Source organism: Typopeltis vanoorti, chromosome 7 (genome assembly GCF_054136105.1).
Source record: "Typopeltis vanoorti isolate ZY-2024b chromosome 7, IOZ_Tvanoo_1.0, whole genome shotgun sequence".
NCBI classification, from domain to species: domain Eukaryota; kingdom Metazoa; phylum Arthropoda; class Arachnida; order Uropygi; family Thelyphonidae; genus Typopeltis; species Typopeltis vanoorti.
In genome coordinates this window covers 76,010,219-76,031,591 of record NC_143555.1, presented here as the reverse complement: position 1 = coordinate 76,031,591, position 21,373 = coordinate 76,010,219, and the positions used below count along the sequence as shown (strand labels likewise).

The window sequence follows — 21,373 nt, the reverse complement described above, 5'->3', positions numbered from 1 at the left end:
TCTTTACTTAACAACATTAAACAGTCTATTTAGGTCCTCTTGCAAAACTAGAACATCTGCTCTATATCTCATAACACTCTCCAACTTTGTATCATCTGCAAACAATTGTATATCACCATTTAAGTCCTTTCCAATGTCATTTACATACAAATTAAACAACAATGGCCCCAATACAGACCCGTAGGACATGCCACTAGTGCCTTTCCTCTTCTGGGATATTACCCCCCCCCCCCCATACACAACCTGCTGATACCTATCAGACAGTCAGTCTCCAATCCAGCACACTAATCTACTATCCAACCACATCTGTTCCAATTTAACTACTAGTTTGTCATGCAGCAATCTATCAAAAGCCTTTGCATCCCCCCTTTATAAATTTTGCAAAGGGGGATGCATATGCTATTGTATATGCAATCCCCCCTTGTCCATTGTATTTGTCACCTTGCTAAAACACAATCTTCCTTTAGCAAACCCATGATGGCCATTAAAGAAAATTTTACTGTTTTCAACCCAGTTCTGAATCCTTGTCCTCACTAGCTTCTCCAACACCTTGACCACAACTCTAGACAAGCAGATTGGCCTATAATTCGAAGCCGTAGTCTTATCTCTCCTTTATGAAGTGGAACAATTTTGCCATCTTTCCACTACTTTGGGATCTAGGTTAATTTAAGACTCATGTTAAAAATGCAAGTTAAATCTGTTGTTAACTCCCTGGAAAACTCCCTCAAGACACACGGTGATACACAAGTCCCATAGCCTTGTTGACATCAAGTTTACTCAATTCCTTATATACCTCCTGTTCACTCACTTTGGTTCCTACCCCATTTCCACTGCTCTCAAGTTCTACATTATGTTACAATCACAGGGAAGAAATGCTTTAATGAACTGCTCATTAAACACCTCTACTATAACTTTATCTTCCTCAGTGTTTATCATTTTTCCATTATTACTGACCAATATCATCTTCCCATAATAATTCTTCCTTCTACTGGCCACATATCGAAAAATCTCCCCAGATTCCTTTGAGTATCATTTGCTAACTGCTGCTCATACTGCACTTTTTCTACCCTTACTAAGTGTGAAGGTAGCAAAAAAAGGCATTAAGGTGAGAAAAAGGCATTGTGGAGGTGACATGAGTGGAGATAATCAATTACATGAGGAGTACAAAGAGCAAGCACCTTTGCTTGCTCTCTTTCAGAAGCAAAGAGAAAGCATTCTCTTTGCTTCTGTCAGATACTTCCTGAGTAGAGAGCAAGCAGCATTGATTTCCTTCCCATGCAATTCCTCATTCCATGATATCACTGCAAGATGATTCCTGAGCTTGCCTTAATCACTTGCCCTATAGGTCTACATATAACCCTTTCTCGCATAAGTCCTGATTGGTTGGCCACCACCCAAGTGATCACTTTTACCAACTGGAGGAAGATGTGACACTTCATATACAACAATATCTTCAGATGAGATAATCAAATCCAAGACCCTCGATGCATGTGTGGCCTCTGTTACGTACTGCTTAAGGTAGTCATCCCTTAAAAACTCAAGAAATTCATTCTCTTTGATTCCTGATGCTGTCTCTTCATTCCAGTCTATATTACTATAATTGAAACTGCCTATAACGATCACCCTTTTCTTATTAGCCAGACCAGTTTGTCTAAACTTTTCCTTCTCACTGCTTTCCATATTACCAGGTCTAAAGCTGTGGCCTACTAAACATTTTGTCCAGTCCACCTCCACTTCCTACCATACTGATTCAAAACCATTGTCAGTATTTGTTCTATGCATCTCCACCACAGATGCATGGAGCAAATACAGACAAATACTGTCTTAATCTTTTCTTACACACTCACACCATCATTACATTTTTCACTCAGTGTCCCCCTATCCACCCTGACCTTCCCCATTTCCTTGTCCATTTTGTGTTCCTTCTCTCTCATTCTCTTCACTCATGCCTCATCACCTCTCCATTCACAAACTTGCCTGCCTTACTCTCCTGCTCTTCCACAAAGGTTTAGAAAGTTTAGAGTTTAGTAAGGTTTAGAAGTGCATGAAGAGAATATATTTTGATCACTAAGTTCTCTGGAAGTTAAGTCAGTGGGACTGGATGGGATTTTGCTACATTTTAAGAAAACCTCTAATGAACTGATAGCCCCACAAACCTGGTTCAATGAATGTATAGCCACTGGAGAAAAGTAGCTAGACATTCACTTGAATAACCAGGTCAGTGCAGCCATTGGTTGAACCAGGGAGTTGGAGGAGGGTAAAATAGTACCATTGTCAAGTTAAGTCAGTGGGACTGGATGGGATTTTGCTACATTTTAAGAAAACCTCTAATGAACTGATAGCCCCACAAACCTGGTTCAATGAATGTATAGCCACTGGAGAAAAGTAGCTAGACATTCACTTGAATAACCAGGTCAGTGCAGCCATTGGTTGAACCAGGGAGTTGGAGGAGGGTAAAATAGTACCATTGAATAAGGGTGATGGTAGAATGTGGACATTTAAACTGTAGACCAGTTTATGTTTCTTTTCTTGTCTTTAAGATTAAAAAAAAAATTAATGAGAGATCATATACAAAATTTGGCAGATGAGTTAGATAATATTGAAAATACATTTGAACCTGTTAAGGAAAGAGATGTTCACTCAGTATTTCAATTATTTGGTTTGGTTCTGTTACTTCCCCACCATCTGCACTTTTTTAAAGTCATCCTTCCATGGTCATTCCTCCTTCTACTTGCCACATTGCAAAAGAACTCTTTAGGAATTCTTCTGGCCTCGTTGATTTTCTCTCATAATTAGCTTTGGTCTTCCTTACCATACAGGTCATCCTTCTTGTCTGTGCCTCATACTGCTCATGGACATGCTGATTACCTTTATCTTTATAATCCCTCCACAACCTTTTCTTTGTGTGCAACTTCTGCTTAATAAAGCTATTCATTCATCTAACTCCCACCTGATTTATCCTTCAGATTGAGTATACATTCTGATACTGCTTTTGTCAAACACTTTGACCACCTTTCATGACCCACCAACATCTCTCGCCCACCAAATTTTTATGCTATGGCACTGCTGAAAACTGACTCCTCAGCTTGTCATAATCACCTGCTTTGTGATTCCACAGTATATCCCTTCTTAACAGAAAATTCTGCATGTCTGGCAATCTCCCAGGGCATGAATCTATGTTCACGTTCTCTGAGTGGAGGTATTGTTCGCCCACCATTTGTAGATCTCTCCTTGGCATTTCGCCAAGAATAGGCAATTCATGCTGAAAGGGAGAAAGAAATGAAGGATGTACAAATTGGTCGCCAACATGCGAAATCACGTGCTTTCTTGTCTGTTGCTGTACTAGTACTAGCTTGATTTTTGTTGTCGCTTTTTTGCATTATTTTTTTATTATTAATTTGTATGATGGATCCAGTACAGTCAGCAAGTTATGTTATTAAACATTTCAGTAGCTCTTGCAAAAGAATATTGAATAATGTGCTGACATTCTGCAAAAAAGAATCGTCTCCTTGTTCCCCTTTATCAAGTCATAAAACGTGCAAGTGCAATTGCGGGCGTATCGGGGTAGATTGTTAAAAGCATTCGTAGGGAATCAAAAGGTGAAGATAAGCTAAAATTTAAATCTCCTACAAAAAGCGCCAGAGTAAAGAAAACCATTGAAACTGTTGCTTTGAATGATTTTGATGTAGACGTTATAAGAAGAACTATTCACGAATTTTACGTGGTCGAGAAAAGAGTGCCAACTGTTCCGAAATTGATTCCTGTGCTTAAAGAAAAATTTAATTTTCCTTGAAAAAAGAAACTAAGGAAAATATTTCATGGAATTGGATTTTGTTTTAAAAAGTCCCAGAATAAAAGGAAACTTATCATGAAGCGAAGTGCCATTGTTTTATCTAGAACTCAGTATTTGAGAGCAATAAGACGCTTCAGGGAGGAGAAAAGACCGATTGTGTATCTAGATGAAACTTGGATTGATAGTAATTTAACTTATGGAAAATGTTGGCGGTTTAAAGAAGAATGTGGAGTGCTACAAACCAGAAATGCATTGGGGCGCATAATAATTTTGTGTGCAGGTGGAGAAATGGGTTTTTTACCGAATTCAAACTTACTATACAAAGCCAATTACCATAGGCAAATGAATTCTACGATCTTCGAAAAGTGGGCAGAAGAAAAACTGATTCCAAACCTTCCCAAAAATGCTGTTGTTATAATTGATAATGCTTCATATTACTCTATTCGATTAAACAAAGTTCCAAATTGGTCTAATAAGAAGCAAGTTCTTATGGATTGGCTCTCTGCAAATAACATTTCTCATTCCCCAGATATGCGAAAAATTGAATTGCTTAATTTGGTCAAAAGAAACTCGACCACAACTAAACTATTTAAATTCGACACGATGCTCAAAGAGCATGGATTTCTAGCTTTGAGGCTACCACCATATCATTGCAATATTAATGCTATTGAGTATGTTTGGGCAGAAGTGAAAAGTTTCATTCGCCATCACAACGTAAATGAAGATATTGACATGTCGAAACTTTTTAAGCTTTCAGAACAGGCGATTGAAAGTATTACAGTTCAAAACTGGGGAAAATATTGCTTTCATGTCACCTCATTAGAAAATATGTATTGGGACAGAGAAGGAATTATCTAAGAATTATGTGAAACCTTTGGTGATCAGTTTAAGTGAAAGTGATGGCGATTCGGACACTGATTTAGATGACTATGAAGATTAAAAGAATTTGATAATGGTATTTTTTTCCAATCTTTTTTGCATGGGTTTGTTAAAAGAGTCACAACAAGTCATAAATAATTAATCGGTTTAGGACATTAAAGTGTCTCAGTTCTCTCAGGTGTAAGTTTAGAATATCTAAGTTCATTTGAAAAAATTTCTGTTTTTCTGTATAATTATTTTTATTTTATAGTAAACTTTCTTAGAAATAAATTTAGTTAAATTTTTGTTTTATGCTATACCTTTTTTTTTAATTTTGTTAATACTCTACATACATTTTTCCAACTGTTATACAAGCAATTTTAAACCTGGTTTTACTCCATTTTTTCCAAGTAAGCAAACAGACAAAATGTCAAGTTTGCGCCTGCAATTTATGCAAGACTAGCTGATCCCACAGGTAGTGCAAGACCAAGGCAACTCGTGGTAGAGGTGGAGCAAGCTCTGATCACTAATCTTAATATTTACCCTTAATGCCACTTTCTACATGTTATACAAGTAGAAATAGTTACACTTTAAAAACTACAATGTTCGTAAAAGAAAAGCTAAATTTTCCGACTTGTAATAATAAACAAACACATCCCAGAAGACAGATTGATTACCCTATTATCGGAATGGATTCTCCTTTTTCTGACATGCGCAGAAGTGTCGAGGGACCTCTATCGGTGGAGGAACTATAGTGTAGCTATATTGGTGATAAAGTAATTATCTCTCTCAGCAGCTGCATAAATGCACTGTCTTTTTCCATTACCATTTGTTCATTTTCTTCATTTTCTGTGTTGTCATTTGTACAGTCACTCTCATACTGCTTTAACACTAACTATGCCAATTGCATTATCACACATTTCACCTTTCAACTCACTGCCATCATTCTTTTTCTGTTAAGAAGGGATATACTATATGTAGAATCACAAAGCAGGTGATTATGGCAAGCTGAGGAGTCAGCTTTCAGCAGTGCCATGGGATATACTATATGGAATCACAAAGCGAGATTTATGGAAGCATTCACTCATGAAAAACTTATGACAAATGCATTTTCCAGTTTCATTCTCCTTCCATAAATCTCTCTTTCTGCAAAGGCCATACATTTTGTACACACTGCAGTTAACATAATCACATATGTTAAAATCACCTGCCATTGTTTTGAGCATCAGTATCATGACACACAATACAGTGTCTAAGAAAACAAATATTAAATCTTTGAAAATGAGAAAAATTAAACACACTATCCTTACAGTTAATCAAATACACTCACAAATATAATGATGCAAAAAGGAATACTTAATTATCAATAAGGGAGACTGATCAAGACATGGGAAGAAGAATTCTGCAAAAAAAAAAAAAAATTTAATTCAAAAAGTCACCAATGGGGGTTTGTAGTAGTAGTAGTTTTGGTTTCCTGTTGTAGCCGAGGAAGCCAAAAATTTACATAAACCAAAGTTGAATACCATAAGATTGGCATTGGTATCATTATCATAAGAGCTATAAAGTAAAGGAAAAACTTCACAAATGTATTCCTATTGATAGTTGTTGTCAATATATGCATCGCTTTTTTGTAAAAGTAATTTTACCTTAATAAGTGCAATACATCAGCCCAGTGGCACACTCAGAATTTAATCTTGGGGGGGGGGAGAGTAGAATTTAATCTTGAGTCGTTTCATTAACGACTTGAGAATAGACACTACGCATTGCATACAACCTATGACTGAGCATCTGCAGTGATCGGCAATACATGATACCCGTGGTGATCTCCTCTGGCCTGGCTCGGGTAAACAAAGTAGCGCTCGGTCTGCCCGAGCACTACTTCATTCGATTTGCCTTCATAGCGGCCGTGATTCCTGAGAGCTATAGGGTAATCCCACCTTATGTGGCTGCTAATTCATAAGTAGTATAGAAATAGAAGACATGACACAACATAAATAAAAAATAATTAATTTTAATTAGGAAAAGATTTTTGGAAAATTTTCTAGTGTTTTTTCCTTTTTCTTTTTTTGCCCCCCCCCCTGTTTCACCAATGCATCAGCTGTTTTTCATGAGTTTAGAACCTACCAGAACTTGTGTAAAGGTCCTCTGTCAGCTAACACATTTAGATCGATGATTCGGAAGTTTCAAGAAACGGGATCTTTGGAAGTTCAACCTGGCAAAGGATGGAAACAAGTGCAACCATGGGTAACTGAAGAAGTTGGTACTGCAGTTGTTGACAAATCACATGAAAATGTTGCTGGTAGTAGCAGTGCCCATTGAGTAGAACGACAGTTGGATGTCTTTTTCCACAGTGTGGAAAATCTTGCGCAAATTTATTACCATTTTATCCATACAAGATCAACCATGTATAGAAAGACATATGGAATGTCTTTCTGTCATTCTCCAGGGAATGTGAAGGGTGGTGATGAAGAAATGTATAAACAGCTTGGATTAGTGAACAAAGGAAGAGTAATTATTATGGGCGATTTTAATTATGGCACTATAGATTGGAATGAAGAAATAGCATTTGGGAATAAGGAAAATGAACTTCTTGTGTTCTTGAGAGATAACTGTCTCAAACAACATGTAAAGGAGTACATGCGAGGATCAAGAGTTTTAGATCTGATCGTTTCATCAGAGGATGTAATTGTGAGAGGGGGGTTTTCATACATTTCTTCCAGTTGGTGAGAGTGATCATGAAGTGATTACCTGGGTTGAGGCTAGCAATATGCTAGACTTCTGTGAGGAAAGGATATATGTGGAATTATAAGGCTGGTGATTATGACAAGCTTAGGAGACAGCTTGGAGCTATAGCATGGATTGAGGAGTCGAGTGGTAAGGAAATAAATGCTGCTTGGGAACTGACAAAGAAATACATAATAGCATCAATGTGTGAATGTATTCCAAAGTCCAAAAGGCTGAATAAGGTAGGTTTAAAATGGATGAATGAGGGGGTTTAGTAGTATGAAATCTGGAAGATGAAGAAGGTACTTTGGAGGCAGTACAAGATGAATAATGGTAATAATCAGTTTCATGAGAAGTATAAAGAACAAGCCAGTAGAGTGACTGAGTAAGGAAAACAAAAGTGCAGTATGATCAGAAATTGGCAAATCATGTGAAGAAAAATCCTTGTGTTTTGTGTTATTTAGATGTGGCAAGTAGAAGGAAGAATGATCATGGTAAGATGATGTTAATGGATGGTAATATAGTAGAATGGTAACTGCTACAAAAGATGTTGTTGAGGTATTCAGTGATCAGTTTATAACGTGTTTCATCCTGATCAGGATGGAATCATGAGGAACTTAAGTGTAGAGAACATAAGAGAGGATGGCTTAATTATGAGTGAAGCAAGAGGTATTTGAGGAAATAAATATCCTTGATGTCAATAAAGCAATAAGATTTGATGACATATCACCACGCATCTTAAGTGAACATCCCAAGGAGTTGGCAGTAGCATGCTAACTCCTTGTACACTCCATGTAAGACTCCTACGCATGCATGATACTGCATGCATGCATAGGAGTCTTACAACAGCACAGGTTTCAAAGGAGTGGAAAGAAGGTAAAATCTTTTCACTGTGTAAAGATGGTGATAAGGCTGTGGCTTCAAATTATAGGGCAATCTGTATATCTGGAGTTGTGGTCAAGGTACTGGAGAGATTGGTGAGAAGTAGGATACAGAAATTGGGTTGAAAATAGCAGTATTCTTTTATCAGCATGGGTTTGTTAAAGGGGGGAGAGATCATGTTTTACTAACTTACATATGTACTATAACAAAGTGACAAATACCTTGGACAGGTGAGATGCATATACAGTGGTTTATTTGGATTTTGCAATATCGATATCTAGGCTCCCACATGACAAGCTATTAAATAAATTGAAACAGATAGGACTGGATAACAGACTTCTCGGTTGGATCGGTGACTGGCTATCAGATAGGTATCAGAAAGTTGTATATGGGGGTGCAGTATCCCATAAGAGGAAGGACACTAGTTGTGTATTGTAGGGGTCAATTTTGGGACCATTGTTGTTCAATTTGTATATTAATGATATTGGGATGGGTTTAACTACTGATATGCAGCTGTTTGCAGATGATGAAAAATTGAGGAAAGTAATGCAGAGTCAAGCAGATGTTATGGCCTTGCAGGAGGGCTTGAACACATTGCATAAATGGACAGGTAAGTGGAACTATCAGTTCAATGTTGCAGAGTGTAAGGTTTTGAAATTTGGTAAGAAATTATGGGATGCAAAGTATTATTATTATTATTATTATTATTATTATTATTATTAAATTATTATTATTATTACCCCAAGACCTCATGGAGTCAAAGAATCATCTGGGAGGTCCTTTTATCACACACACACACACACACACACACACACACACACACACACACACACACACACACACACACACACACACACACACACACACACACACACACACACACACACACACACACACACACACACACACACACACAGCTCATCATACTGTGTCAAACTCTATGCAGACACCACACTCCAAGGCAAAGCATTCCAATCATTTACGACTCTGCACAAAAAAAACTTGCCTCTCACTCCCCTACTCACACCCTCTTCATACAGTTTCCACGGATGACCTCTGGTTCTCCCCTGATCGCTCACTATTTTCTGTAGAACTTCTCCAGCATTGATCCTATAACAACCCAATCCCTTACCAACTTGTAGGTCTTTATCATATCTCCCCCTCTTCCTTCTGTCCACCAGACTCTGCAAATTACATCTTCTCAATCTTTCCTCATACTTGACATTCCAGAGGTCAGAAACTACCTCAGTCAGTCGCCTTTGGACCCTTTCCAACATCTCTTCATCCTTCTGAAAACCAGGTGACCAAATCTGGGCACGATAGTCCATGTGTGGCTTAATCAAAGCCTTATACAACGGAACAAGAATCTCCCTACTTCTACATGTCAGTGTCAGTCGCATCATTCATTCATCATCATCATTGCCGGCCAGGTTGGCTGAGTGGTTAGCGTATCCACTCTCCAGTTAAAAGGCTGCGGGTTTGAATCCCGCTGTGGGCATGGATGTTTATCATTGTCTGTGGAAATACTACTGGTGGTAGATGTGGCAGGCGGTAGATGGCGTTGGTGTAGTTGCGGTCAGCTGTAGTTAGGTGGAGTTATGGAGTGGGTACCCTCTCTCGATGAGTCATTGAATCCCTTGAGGTGTTATATAACAATAATATTTTGGATAGGCGCTAGCATCGCCGTAGCATGTGGCAGTGAATTTGAGCTGTGCAGAAGAAAGTGATTTTTAATCTGTGAATAGTCCGTTTTTTCCCCCCGTTTTTCTACGTTTTTGAGTGCTAAATTGTTTCTCTGAATACAAGTGTCTTCAGTGGTTGTTTTTTGGAAGTTAGTTGCTGTCGCGATATAATATATTTTGGTTACTGTCGAAATCGAATGCATTACGGTGGAAGACAAAATGAAGCTAAGTTTTCATTACTGCATTTTATTTAGTGAACTTAAATGTTTTGTTTTGCTTGTAATTGTTTGTACTTTTTTTTCTATTTATTTAATGGAATTTATTAATTGAATAATTAACGATTACGCTACTTGGCAGTAAGGAATGATGGCAGATTCAGCTGCAGTTGCAAGTGACGTATCGCCAAGTCCTCGGCCATTTAAGAACTCTATTATAAGAAATATCATAAGGGACTTTGTGGCATGCAGTACTTGCGGCATGTATGCGTCTTGGGAATTAGATATCTGGCTTGTTAAAGAGAGCGGAGAGTGTATGTGTGCAAAATGCAGGCAGTGGGAGGAAATAAGTGTCGAATTATCAATATCCGACCTTGTTGCTCCAGGAATAGGGAATGAATGTAGGAAGACAAGTAGTGTGATAGGAGAGAATGAAAAAAATATATATATGAATGAGAAAATAATAGTTGATAGTGTGGAAGGCGTGAGTGACTGTGAAAGTTTAGGAGATGGTTTTGTTTGGGAGAGTGAATTTAGATTAAGAGTGACTGACCTGCAGAGGGAAATAGATGAGCTGAAAGAGGAGGTGGAATGTCTTGTGAATGAGAGCAGAAGTATGAAAGATAAGATTAGGAGAATGGAAGAGATAAATGCAAGCCGAATCAGAGTGGGGGAGAGAGAGAAATTTGGGAGTGTTAGAAGAGAAGAGAAAGGAAACAGAAGAGAGGAAATGAGTGAGAGGTATGTGGGTGCTAGAAGAGGAGAGAATGGAAACAGTAGAAGAGAGGGAATGAGAGAGAGGTATGGGAATGCTAGCAGACGAGAGGATGGAAACAGGAGGAGAGACGGAATGAGAGAGGGATATGTACGGGAGTGCTAGAAGAGGGGAGAATGGAAACAGTAGGAGAGAGAGAGGTATGGGAATGAAAGAAGAAGAGAGAATGGAAACAATAGGAGAGAGAGAGAATGGTAAGAGGTATAATGTATGGTGACTCAATGATCAGTGGTGTTCAAGATAGGATGCATGAGGAGTGTTTGCCAATAGGAACAATAGAAAGGGTGGCTATGGCAATTAAGAGAAGTTAAAGGGTGGATGAGATGATTGTGATGGTAGGAATAAGTAAGAAAATTATTTGAGTGGTAATGTAAGTTGGGCAGCAAGAAATATGAGATTTTTGCTTGAGGCTGTACGGAAGAAGACAGAGAGAGGAAAAATAGTGTGCATGTTGCCTAGATATGATAATGATGAACTGAGCTCTTACATTTGAATGAGGAAGGACGTAGGCATCTGGAGAGATTGCTGTTCTGAACAAGTCAGTGTGTCCCAGGGAGGATGATAGCAGGGGTGGCCTCTTGTGGGAATGGATACTTGGGAGAAGGGAGACGATGTCAGGTAGCACTGAGCCCAGTGGAGTCTAGAAGGGATAATGCTGGGTATAGAAACAATGGCATTTATATGCTTTATACTAATGCCAGGAGTATCTGGAATAAGGGAGAGGAATTGGTGGCGCAGATAGCATCAGCCTGGCCAAAAATTATTGGGATCACTGAGACATGGTTGACAGAAGGGGGATATAATAACAGGAATAGAAGTCACTGGGTATAGCATTTTTCGTCAGGATAGGAGGGGAAAGCGTGGTGGTGGGGTACTGCTTATGATAAGTGATGACCTATGTCCTCTAAGAGTGGAGGCTTTGGAAGGAAGTGAGACAAATGATTTTGTGAGCATATGGTGTGAGGTAGAGGTAGGCAAGACAGGATATTTAGTGGGGTGTTGCTACCGACCCAGGAGCACAGAGGATGGGGACCAGGAGTTGTTTAGACAGCTAAGTTTGGCAAGTGCAAGAAGAATGATTGTTATGGGAGATTTTAACTACAGTAGTATAAATTGGAGAGAGGAAGATGCATGTATTAATAGTGGAATAGAATTTTTAGAATTCTTGAGGGACAAATATCTTAGGCAACATGTAATAGAGGGAACAACAGGTTCAAGAGTTTTGGATTTGGTTATAGCATCAGAAGAGTTGATAATAACTGAGATGACATCTCTCCACCAGTTGGAGAGAGAGTGAGTGACCATATGGTTTTGACTTGGAAAATGAATAGACATGCAGGAGTATCAAAGAGACGGGAACTTATGTGGAATTATAAAGCAGGTGATTATAATAGTCATAGACGTCAACTTCGGGAAGTTTCATGGTGGGAGGAATTGGAAGGCCGGGATATCATTAGTGCGTGGGAAATTGTGAAAGAATATTTGTTAGCAGCAATGGTAAGTTGTATACCACGAGTGAAGAAGAGAACACAATTTGGAGTAAAGTGGATGACAAACAATATTAAACAGGCATTGCATGCGAAAAAGAGGCTATGGAAGAGATATAAGGAGGCAGGGGAAGAGAGGATGCATGAAGAATATAAGACACAGGCCAGAAGAGTGACTAGTGTGGTATGGAAAGCGAAACTGGAATATGAGAGGAGGTTGGCCCTAAGATCCAAAGAAAATCCTACAGAATTTTTTAGCTATGTGGCCAGTAGGAGGAGAATTGACTGTGGAAGAATGATATTGTGGGATAAAAATGGGAATAGAGTGACTGATGCAGAGGACATAGTGGAATTGTTCAATGAACACTTTATTGGAGTATTTCATCCTAGAGGAGTCAGTTTTAATGCTAGAGGGGATAAGGCTGGTTCGAGGTTTAGAGGTACAGAAGGAGAGTGTGTTTCAGATACTAAGTACTCTGAATGTCAGTTAAGCTTTGGAACTGGATGGTATTTCACCACGAGTTTTGAGAGAATGTGCCAGAACTGAAAGTGCCTTTAACCTGGCTTTTCAATGAAAGTCTGGCTTCGGCAAAGGTGCCCAGGGAATGGAAGGAAGGTAAGATACTGCCATTGCATAAGGGTGGTAACAGACTGGAAGTGTCTAATTATAGGCCAATCTGTGTGTCATCAATAGTTGTTAAGATCTTGGAGAAATTAGTGAGGGACTGTATACAGCATTGGGCAGATGAGGGCAATGTTATCCATGAGAGTCAACATGGATTGGTTAAGAGGCGCTCTTGTTTTAGTAATATGCTAGCCTTTTATAATAAAGTTACAAGAGCAGTAGATGAGAGAAAGGCATATACTGCCATATTCTTGGATTTAGTGAAGGCATTTGACAGGGTTCCACATGATAAGCTGATATTTAAGTTGCAGCACATCTGTTTGGATGTCAGGTTGGTCAACTGGATTCAGGAATGGCTGTCTGATAGATATTAGAGAGTTGTGTATGGTGGGGCAGTTTCAAGGAGGTAGAAGGTTACAAGTGAGGTCCCACAGGGCTCAGTATTAGGACCTATATTGTTTAACCTTTATATCAATGACATTGTCAGTGGATTGCATGGGGATATTCAGTTGTTTGCAGATGATGTCACGCTGGGAAAGGTTATTAGTAATAGTGCAGGTGTGGTAGCCCTGCAAGAGGATTTGAATAAGCTGGAGAGATGGGCAAATGAATGGGGGTTGTCAGTTTAATGCAGCAAAATGTAAGGTCTTGAGGTTTGGGAAACATCGATGGGATGCAGCATACTCTATGGGAGGAGTTATACTGGAGGAAGTAGGGGAGACAAGAGATCAGGGGTTGATGGTTGATAGAAACCTGAAGTTTAGGGGACATATTGCAAAGGTGGTGAAGGTAACACAGAGGATTGCTGCAATTATGAGAAGGACACTGACCTGCAGCGACAAGAGGGTTATCATTCCGTTGTATAAGTCTCTGATTAGACCATACTTGGACTATTGTTCTCAGATTTGGTCTCCAGGATTTGAAGGGGATAAATTAACTGTGTACAAAGATGGATGATAAAGATGGTTCCAGGACTGTCCAAGGATAGTTATGAGAATCGTCTGAGGGAATGTGGACTGCAGAGTTTGGTGGATAGAAGAAGGAGAGGTGATATGATTGAGACTTTTAAACTGTTGAGAGGTGGTTACAGGGTTGAACTGGGGAGTTCTTTCACTTGGTTGAACAGCGGGAAGGAGTGATGACAAGAGGCCATCCCTGGAAGTTACGAAAGTAAACTGTGAGCAAGAGGGTGAGGAGTGGTTTCTTTGTGTGGAGGGTGGTTGAACCGTGGAATACATTGCCTGATGGAGTGGTGAGAGCGAGAACTGTCAATGAGTTTAAGGAGTGTATGATAAACTTTGTGTTTCTTAAGGGGGGTGGACCTCCCCTCGATGGGTCTTGACAGACTTTATGTTCTTAGGAAGGACCTGCCACGATGAGTCTTTCAACTCCATGGAGGCCTGAATAATAATAATAATAATAATAATCATTCCCAGAAGCCTTTGTGTCGTCTTCACAATTTTTGCTATGTGTCCCCTAAATTTTAGATCCTTATCCACTATCACCTCTAGATCTCTTATTTCTTCCACCTCCAACAATATATCCTCACCAAGCATAAATTCTGCATCCAATCTTTGTTTTCCAAATTTTAAAACCTTACATTTTGCAATATTGAACTCGCATCTCTATTTCCGTGCCCAATCACTCAATTTATTCAAGTCTTCTTGTAAGGCCACAACATCTTCACTACCCTTCATGGTTCGTCCCAACTTTGCATCATCTGCAAACAACTGAATATCTCCATCCAAATCTTCACCAATATCATTAATATACAAGTTAAACAGGAATGGCCCTAAAACACACCCCTGAGAAACTCCACTAGTGACTTTCCTTTTCCTGAATATCGCTCTTCCATACACAACTTGTTGATACCTATCAGATAGCCAGTCTCCAATCCATTGCATTAATCTAATATCCAACCCCATCTGCTCTAGTTTGACTGTCAACTTATCATGAGGTACTCTATCAAAAGCCTTTGCGAAATCCAAGTATATTACTGTGTATCCTTCTCCTCTGTCCAAGGAAGCTGTCACTTTATTGACCTTATTAACATCTAGTTTACTCAACTCCCCATACACCTCTTGCTCACTTACAGTCAGTCTCTCCTCTGTATCATCAACTGCTCTCAATCTCTCCATGAAGTCACATTCACAAGATTGAAAGACCTTTATGAACTGCTCATTAAGTATCTGCACCACACATTCCACAACAGCTGTCTTTATACCATTTTCTCCAATCAATGTCATCCTTCCATAATCATTCTTTCTTTTGCTGGCTACATATCGAAAGAACTCCGTAGGATTCTTTTTGGCTTCATTAGCTAACTGCTGTTCATACCTCTCTTTAGTTACCCTCACCAACCAAGTCACCCTCCTTGCCTGGTCTTTGTAGACCTTATGGAATTGGTTATTTCCACTTCTCTTATGCTGCCTCCATAATTCCCTTTTTCTCTGTATCGCATGCTTAATCTCTTTATTCATCCATCTTACACCTACCCTATTTAACCTTTTCATCCTTGGAATACATTTAGACATTGCAACTACTAAACGGTTTTTGAAAATCCCCCGAGCTGTATTGATCTCTTTTCCAGTTAACTCCTTATTCCATGCTACACCTGCAAGCTGTCTCCTGAGCTCTTCATAAATCCCCCCCCCTTGTAGTTCCACATATACCCTTTCCTCACAGAGGTCCAGGTCCTCACACTGCTAGCAACCACCTGGGTAATCACCTCATGGTCACTCTCACCAATTGGTGGATGATTTGACACCTCATTTATAATTACATCCTCTGATGAGATGACCAAATCCAAGACCCTTAATCCTCGTGTGCCCTCTGTTACATACTGTCTGAGGTAGTTATCCCTCAAAAATTCAAGAAACTCATTTTCTTTACTGCCAGTTGCTATCTCATCATCCCAGTCTATATTGCCATAATTAAAATCACCCATAATGATCACCATTTTTTTTATTTGCTTTTCTAATTTGATTATACATTTCATTTTCAGCATCATCCACATTACCTAGTTTATAACAACATCCCACCAAGTATTTGATTCCATTCACCTCTATCTCACACCATACTGCCTCAAAACCACTGGCACTATTTCCCTCTTGCTTCTCTACTTTGTATGGACATAACTCTTTCTCTATCATCAATAGCACTCCCCCTCCCTTTTTATCCCTTCTATCCTCAATAACGCAATTAGTGCAACCATTTCTTCTGCCTTGTTTCTTATATTTCTAGCATTTGAATACAAACACAACAGCTCATTTCTGGATCTACAGCTAATTCCACTGATACCACTCACTCGATGTGATCTCCCCATGATCGACTGGGGCCATTTTCCTTTCTGCTTATTTATTTTAGAACCCTTTTCAATTCCAACTGTTTCCTCTTGATCCCAGGTCATCCCATTCCTTTCCTATCTACACATGCTCTCACCTCCTCTTGGAGCATCCACCTTTCTTGCACTGTGTACCCCTGTACACTCTGAACCTCCCCATTACCCTGCTCCTCTTGCACACCCATTCTCTCATTTTCCATACTCATACCACTCACTTCCCCATTCATAACCACCTCTTCAATCTCTCCTGTTTTACTCTCCTGCTCTTCCACATCACTTCTTGCTTGATCCGATTCATTCTCTCTACTCACTTCTCTACCTTCCAGCAGCAGTCTCTCTGAGCGACTCACACCATAACCACTCAAATGTAGTCCATCGCTCCCATACAGCTCACTTCATCCCTCAAACTCATTCCACACATTAACAAACTGCACTCCCGTCTCCTCACACATTTCAGCCAGCATATCATTCATAATCCTTGCTCTCCACCTCATTTCACTGCAGTCATACCTAGGCAACACACTGACTACCCTTCCTGTCACACTACAGCAATCCCTCGATTAATGCGCCTAATGCATTCTTTAAAACAGACGCATTAATCAAAAACACACTAATTGAATATAATAACCTATGGGAAACTATATAATTTGTTCCTCAGATTTCTTTTTTGAGCCTTAATTTTTTATTTTTTTTTTATAAAAGAATTAGAGTATATCTCAGGGCCTAGTTAAAGGAAAACCATGAAGCTGAAAGACAATAAAACATATTCAGAATATAAATTTATTGTTCTGCTTCTTAACAAAGAATTGAGCTAAAGTAGTTTGGTGGGCATTCTGTTTCTTTTTTTCATACAACTGACAGTATGGCCCTATCACCTCTTCAGCAAATTTTACTGGTTCTCTCTTCACCAGGGTCAGTATCTAAGCATTGCTGCTTAAAATCTGCGATTGTATGAAAACTATTTTCAAATTGTTTCTGTGAAACCTCTTTGGGCTTGTCAGTGATTAAATTTTCTTCATATTCTTCAGGATCTTCGTGCATCTAAATTTAGCAGGTTGGAATCATCACTGAACTTCTCAGAATGAGATTTAATTAACTTAGATTCATTTGAAAAGCCTCTAAAATCATTTGCACAATGTGGAACAATCTGCTACCAAACGGCTCTTATATCACTAGCAGTAATTTCATTCGACTTTGCGACTTTATGACCAGGCTGAGATTTCTCTGATTTGGCTAGAAAAGTCTTGGAAGGCATTCACTTCCAAAAAAAAAAAAAAACGCCGGTTTCATTGATATTAAATATTTGTTGATCACAATAGTCCCCTTCTTACACAATTTTCTTCAAAATCTCTGGATATCCTTATCTGCACTTGCAGCTTCTCTTGTGATTAGAACATTATATAGACTATTTCTCTTTTTGAAATGCTCAAATCACCCAGCACTAATGTGGAATTCTTCTTCTTTTCCATTATTGATATCTCTTTCTTTCCAGGTTACAAAGAGACAATGCTTTTGATTTAATAAGGCCAGTGTTTAGTGGGATCCGTTTTTGGTTACAATCTTTGATCCATGTAAAAAGAAGTCTCTCTAATTCAATCATTATAATACTTTGATTTTCAGTGCATGCATGATGAACTCCAAGCAGCTTTACCTTTCTCTTTGTATTCAGCAGTTGATTCACTCATATTTATGTTCTTGTCCTATCTTTTCTTTGGACTTGTCTTATTCATTTTTCTTTATTATTTCAAGTTTTTCTTCCAATCAGATTACATTTCAAATCGTTTTCACACTTCTGTATTTTGCTCATTAATTCTTTTACTCGTGATTAAAGGTTAGGAAAATAATTTAAAATAAAAAGGTACGAAAAACAATTGCATGAGATGTGATCAGCAAAATGCTATGTAAAACAGATGACATAAATTTTGGCGGTAAATTTGGAACATAGCATACATGGAAATAAGGTAGTATGCCATTAAAAAATAACTCTGTAAAATGTTTCATATCGGTAACTAAATTATTTCATCCTGGTGAGTGATTTTTTAAAATATTTAGCCATAAAAAATGTATAGATTGAAAACTTTTAAAATCTGTAACATTTATTTTTAAGATGTATATAGGCGCACTAATCGAATTTGGGTATAAAAAAAAATGACGCACTAATCAGGGGACGCATTAATCAAGTAATTGCTGTATTCTCTTTTATACTTCTAAGCAGCCTCCTGATATCCATTCTGACATGCTCTTTGTCCTCTGTCAAATCATTCATACCTGTTAAAACTAAGTATACACTTGGTGGAGAAACTTTAAAGGAAGTAGAGGAAATGAGAGATCTGGGAGTGGTGGTGGTGAACAAAGACCTGAAATTTAGGGTCACATTGCACAAGTTGTGAAGATGTCACATTGGATAATGGCAATGATGCAGAGGACCCTGACATGCAGAAATAAAGAGGTTATGATGTCATTCTATAAGGCCTTGATCAGGCCTCATATGGATTACTGTGCACAGATTTCGTCACTGGGGCTTCATGGTGAAGAGGATATGTTGGAAAGAGTCCAGAGAAGATTCACAAAGTTGTCAGTGGTCTTTGGAATGTGGAGTACTAGGACTGATTGAGGAAATGTAAATTGCAAAGCATCGTGAATAGGAGGAAGAGGGGGGAGGATATGATTGAGACATATAAGCTAATCAGGGGTTGTTATCAGGTTGACATGGCAAAGATTTTTCATAAACTTGGAAGAGGGGGGGGGGGGGGGTGTTAGAACAAGAGGCCATTGCTGAAATCTGTATAAAGAGGGTGTGAGCAGAGGAGTGAGAAGAAGGTTCTTTGTATGGAGAGTGGTTGTGAGTAGAATGTATTGCCCTAGTATGTTGTGAACATGGACACATTGAATCGTTTTATGACACAGTTGGATGAGCATTGTGTGCAATAGTGTGTACCTGCCACGATGAGTTTCTGACTCCATGGAGATCAAATATTAATAATAGTAATAAAAGGTATTTTAAAGACAGAAATATAAGCTCTGATAATGTTGGAGTCTTGACAGGTAACAGATTGATTTGGAGAAAAATTGTAGATAGGAAGTTAGTAATGGTGTAAGTTTTTCATGTGGTACTATCATATCCTATACAGTCCTAGAGGGTACATGTCAGGAATTTGATGATGATGATGATGATGATGGTATTTTCAATTTACAGTCATGTTTTTCTTATGTGTTAAGAAAATATCCTCAGTGCATTAGCAGTAAATCTTGTTTCTCAACTTCTAAACTATATGATTAGTTGTTATATATGTGTCTCTTGCCTCAAATAAAACAAAATAGCATGTTGGTTTCAAGGGTTTCAAGAATCTCAAAAAAAAAAAAAAGAAACATTTAGCATTTCTTTGCAGAAAAAAATGCACCCAGTTGTTGCTTAGTTTTTATCTTAAAATTTAAATTAAAAAAAATAAATCAGCATCTTAAAATATCTTAAAATTATGTTATTATATAATTTTCTTGTTAAAACTTGTCTAATGTATAATTTTTAAATCAATAAAACTAAGTTATAAATTTTACATTGAATCAAAATGTGAGGATTGCATTGTTAAATTGACCTTTCATAAATTGCTCTGGAAATAGTAGTGTCAGACTTTTAAATTAGCTTTATTATTTATTTAAATTTTATTTTATCCTTAAATATTTTTCTTCTTTTGATATATTTGTATTTTTTTTCCTCCTTAAAGCTTTGCAGCTTCCATTAGGAAAGACCACAGTAATGCATTTAGTTCCCCGAGAAAACTTGCCAGAACCTAACTCACAAGGTATGTATGAATGTGTTTATAAATGCAGCAGTACATATTCCATTTTGTTTAGTTGAGTTAGCAATATAGTAAATTGAAAAAAAGAAAAAAAAGTAGTAGTCATTGAAATCATAAAACAGATCTGATATGAAAAATTGGCATTGCTTCATATTTATCAGAGTAAGTAAAAATATTATCTGTTCCTTCCCCCCACCCCCATGGAGTCAAAAGATTTGCTTTGTGTAATCCCAACTATCTTATCAAATGCCATTATATTTTACAAGAAATTACACTTTTGTTTTATTCCTTTAACCAAACTTAAGCAAACAAAGTTTCCATGTGAAGAATCTTTACAACTAGTTGACTATTTCGTGTAGGTGATGAATTCATGCACAAACTTTGTTTGCTTAAGCATGAGTAAAGGAATAATAAAAGAACATAATTTCTTATCAGTTATAATATACTTTGTAACCATGCAAAAAAAAAAAAATTCTATCAAATTCTGCTCATCATGCCATACCTTAAACTTCTTTACTGCATTCATCACATTCTCAGGCATTCTGCTCACTTACTACCCTCCAACCAGAAAACTTCCATCTTTCTTATGCAACTTCTAGAGGTGGCATTTTTTTTTCAGTACATCTCCCTCCATTCTGTATACCAGAACCCAACATTAAATACAGTTCTGGCTAACGTTGTTTTTTTTTTTTTTTTGGTATTGTTATTTAATATTATCTCACATGGGATTCCATGGACACTTTGACATAATAATAATAAACTTTGAATAGATCTGTTATATTCTGATATCTAGGGTAGAGCATAGGTGGGAATTGGGGCTTGCCAATTTTCTTCTTCAACATTCAAATTATTATCATCATCATCATTATCACTGGCACAACGTATTAAGGTTTTAATACATTGTGAATCTTTTTTCCAGAAGTAGAAATACTGAGAATTGCAGGCTGTCTTCAGATTGATAAAGAATTAGAAGATCCTCGTAGACAGGCTTATACATTGGTTATGCATTATTAAATCACTTAAGGAATTGACAACATAGATATGAATATAAATTAAATTACACTTTAATAAATATTTCCGATATTTCAGCAATGTCACATTACCATCTTCAAAAGAAACTTACAAAAAAGGCACGTGCACGTAGGCACTACAACACAGTAACTGAGAATGAAGTGATGAAGCTATTGTTCTC

At 38.0% G+C, this 21,373-nt stretch overlaps 1 protein-coding gene across 2 annotated transcripts in view; it reads left to right on the top strand.

The window, feature by feature from the left end:
• The window catches only part of LOC150104792 (ubiquitin-like protein 3), a 258,218-nt gene that overhangs the window by 201,026 nt on the left and 35,819 nt on the right, over nucleotides 1–21,373 (top strand). For both annotated transcript variants that reach the window (XR_016548549.1, XM_090395354.1), the window contains exon 4: nucleotides 20,107–20,184. Coding sequence is in view for 1 of the 2 variants with exons in the window: in XM_090395354.1 (XP_090251480.1) it covers nucleotides 20,107–20,184 (78 nt within the window). In the remaining variant the exon portion in view is untranslated. The remainder of the gene's footprint in view (nucleotides 1–20,106; nucleotides 20,185–21,373) is intronic.